This window comes from Gobio gobio, assembly GCF_949357685.1.
Source record: "Gobio gobio genome assembly, chromosome: 24".
Taxonomy (NCBI): Eukaryota; Metazoa; Chordata; class Actinopteri; order Cypriniformes; family Gobionidae; genus Gobio; species Gobio gobio.
The window spans coordinates 25016572-25020282 of record NC_137120.1 but is presented as its reverse complement, the minus strand read 5'-3'; the positions used below and the strand labels follow the sequence as shown (position 1 = coordinate 25020282).

The following is a 3711-nucleotide window of genomic DNA, read 5'->3' as shown; positions in this document are numbered from 1 at the left end:
TCCACTCATTCACATCTCAGTCTCATGGCTCTAACTGAAACCTGGATCAAACCAGAAGACACTGCCACTCCTGCGGCCCTCTCAAATAATTTCTCTTTTTCACACACCTCTCGCCAGATTGGGAGGGGCGGAGGTACTGGTCTGCTCATCTCAAAGGATTGGAAATTTGAGCCCATCCCTTCTCTATCTGGCAACTGCTCATTTGAATCGCACTCAATCACTGTCACTCACCCTGCTAAAATCCATGTTGTAGTTATTTATCGTCCTCCAGGTCAACTGGGTAACTTCCTGGAGGAATTGGATATGTTACTCTCTCACTTCCCTGAGGATGGCACTCCTCTGGTACTGCTCGGTGACTTCAACATTCACCTTGATAAACCCCAGGCTGCAGACTTCACCACTCTTCTGACCTCATTTGATCTTAAGCGAGGATCTACTACAGCTACTCATAAATCAGGTAACCATCTTGATCTTATCTACACACGCTACTGCTCCACAGACGTCACTTTAGTTACTCCTTTACACACCTCAGATCACTTTCTCATCACTCTTAACCTCCTACTAACTCCTAACACAACACACACTCCTCCGCTGATTACCTTTCGGCGTAATCTACGCTCACTCTCTCCCTCCCGTCTATCCACTATGGTTTCCTCCTCACTCCCTCCACCTGCTCAGTTCTCAGCACTGGACACTAACAGTGCTACTGACACTCTTTGCTCCACTCTAACATCTTGCTTAGACAACTTCTGTCCCGTTTCATCCAGGCCAGCCCGCACCACTCCCTCTGCCCCCTGGCTGTCTGATGTTCTCCGCGAACATCGCTCTGGGCTCCGGGCGGCAGAGAGGAAGTGGCGCAAAACTAAAAACACTACTGACCTGACCCTGTATCAGTCTCTTCTCGCATCTTTCTCTAGTAACATCTCCACTGCTAAAACTACATACTATCACAACAAAATACACAACTGCTCTGACTCTCGTGCACTCTTCAGAACGTTCTCTTCGCTCCTCTGTCCTCCCCCCCCCCTCCTTCATCAACTCTTACAGCTGATGACTTTGCATCATTTTTCACACAAAAAACCTCCTCCATCAGCAGCCAATTCTCCGCACCACAAACCGACACGCACATCTCAACAACCATAACACATACACTCCCCTCTTTTTCTCTGCTCTCTGAAGCTGAAGTCTCCAAACTCATCCTTTCCAACCACCCCACTACCTGTCCGCTTGACCCTATCCCCACTCACCTCCTTCAGGCCATTTCTTCTTCTGTTACTCCTGCACTCACTCACATTGTCAACACCTCTCTTCACACCGGGACCTTCCCCACAGCATTTAAGCAGGCTCGGGTAACCCCACTGCTTAAGAAACCCTCTCTTAACCCAGCACTTTTAGAAAACTACAGACCGGTATCCCTTCTGCCTTTCATTGCAAAGACACTCGAGCGAGTTGTTTTTAACCAGCTCTCTACGTTTCTTGAACAGAACAACCTCCTGGATATCAACCAATCAGGCTTCAAAAGCGGCCACTCAACTGAGACTGCCCTGCTCTCGGTTACGGAGGCACTGAGGCAGGCAAGAGCGGCTTCCAGATCCACAGTACTTATCTTACTGGATTTGTCTGCTGCTTTTGACACAGTTAACCACCAGATCCTCCTGTCAACTCTCATGAAGATGGGCATCTCAGGAACTGCTCTCCAGTGGCTCAAGTCTTACCTCTCAGGTAGGTCCTTCAGGGTGTCATGGAGAGGTGAAGTGTCTAAGTCACATCATCTAGCCACTGGAGTTCCACAAGGCTCAGTGCTTGGACCACTTCTCTTCTCCATCTACATGTCATCACTGGGATCGGTCATTCAGAAACATGGCTTTTCCTATCACTGCTATGCAGACGACACTCAACTCTACTTCTCATTTCAACCAGATGATCCCACGGTTGGTGTTCGTATTGCTGCCTGCCTAACAGACATTTCTGCCTGGATGAAGGAGCATCACCTGCAACTCAACCTTGCAAAGACTGAACTGCTTGTGGTCTCAGCCAACCCAGCACTTCATCACAATCTCTCCATTCAGGTAGGATCATCAACCATAACTCCGTCCAGGACAGCCAGGAATCTTGGAGTTGTGATCGATGATCAGCTAAAATTCACTGACCACATTACTGCAACAACCCGGTCCTGCAGATTTGCATTATACAACATTAGGAAGATTAGACCCTTCCTATCTGAGCTGACCACACAACTCTTGGTCCAAGCTCTTGTTCTCTCCAGACTGGACTACTGTAATGCTCTTCTAGCAGGCCTTCCGGCATGCACTATCAAACCCTTGCAACTGATCCAGAATGCAGCGGCGAGGGTGATCTTTAACGAGCCGAAGAGAGCGCACGTCACGCCTCTCTTCATCAGACTCCACTGGCTACCAATAGCCGCTCGCATCAAATTCAAGGCACTGGTACTCGCCTTCAAAGCAACCACTGGCTCTGCACCAATTTACCTTAACTCGCTTGTTCAGACATACACACCCTCCAGGAGTTTGCGTTCTACCAGTGAACGACGCCTTGTGGTGCCATACCAGAGAGGCATGAAATCACTGTCACGGACCTTTTCCTGGACTGCCCCCACCTGGTGGAATGACCTGCCTATCTCAATTCGAGCAGCCGAGTCTGTAGCCATTTTCAAAAAACATCTAAAGACGCATCTCTTCCAGCAGCACCTGACCAATCAAGAATAGCACTTAACATTCTATTCATTTTTCTGTCTGTCTAATTTATTTAAAAAAAATAAAAAAAAATCCTGTGTGTTCTGTGTTAGATTAACTGAGACTTGTTACAGCACTTGCATACTGTAGCCTCTGACTGTTGTAGTTGCTTCTATTGCTCTCATTTGTAAGTCGCTTTGGATAAAAGCGTCTGCTAAATGACTAAATGTAAATGTAATGTATCAACGCAAGAGAAAGAACAGACTGAAACACAGGGCATTTATACATGGCAAACAGAGGACTAATGAGACTAATTAACTACACACAGCTGAACAGAACTAAACTAACGATGGTAACCAAGGAAACACATGAATGGCGGGAAAATTAACAAAGGAACATGTGACACAGAAACAACACAACTAGACTAGCATGTGACAGGGAGAAAGTGCAAAGCCCAATATAGTGGATTAACCCTCCTGTTACCCTCAAATCTAGTAACATTTGTTACCCACTGGGGTCAATTTGACTCCAGCAATATAAACCTCCAGAATATGAATTTTTTTTTTTTTTACAAAGGTTTATGTCTCAGGTCATTTATGTCTGACAGCATATTTGGTGGGCCCTTGAACGATTTTGATGACATTAGCAGTACTAGCAGCAGTCATTCACGTGGTGGGGCAGGACCATAATACTACATAAACTACTAGTGATTCTCGCAATACTACAGGTATGGTTTGGTTAGGTTAGATTAGAGCCCTAAATCAGTGAAAAGTTATTTGAATGTTACATTGAATATATAAAATTATAGCATGTTATAGTGACCTCAATAAAACAACCTAAACAAATGGGTGTAACATCTTGATATTTCTTATTTTTTATACAGCTAAAAGAGCCAGGGGTCAATTTGACCCCAAAGAACACAGATGCTACAAAATGTGTACAGGACATTGGAAAAATATCATCATGTTAATTTTATGTTTACAGAGTTGTCCCCATTAAATTAGGAAAAGTCATTCAA

General features: G+C 45.3%; 1 protein-coding gene across 1 annotated transcript; it reads left to right on the top strand.

Annotated features, from left to right (window-relative positions):
• Positions 1–1490: 1490 nt before the first annotated feature.
• LOC307121192 (uncharacterized protein) lies at positions 1491–2768 on the top strand. Its single transcript, XM_079808684.1, has 2 exons — positions 1491–1722; positions 1921–2768. Exons 1-2 carry the CDS (start codon positions 1668–1670, stop codon positions 2724–2726), a joined length of 861 nt encoding a protein of 286 aa, XP_079664810.1. The 5' UTR covers positions 1491–1667; the 3' UTR covers positions 2727–2768.
• The last annotated feature ends 943 nt before the right edge of the window (positions 2769–3711 follow it).

Coding starts and splice junctions, on each gene's coding strand:
- LOC307121192 (XM_079808684.1), top strand. CDS start 1,668: ATGAAGATGGGCATCTCAGGAACTGCTCTCCAGTGGCTCAAGTCTTAC. Junction 1,723..1,920: donor GCTCAAGTCTTACCTCTCAG/GTAGGTCCTTCA, acceptor CATTTCAACCAG/ATGATCCCACGGTTGGTGTT.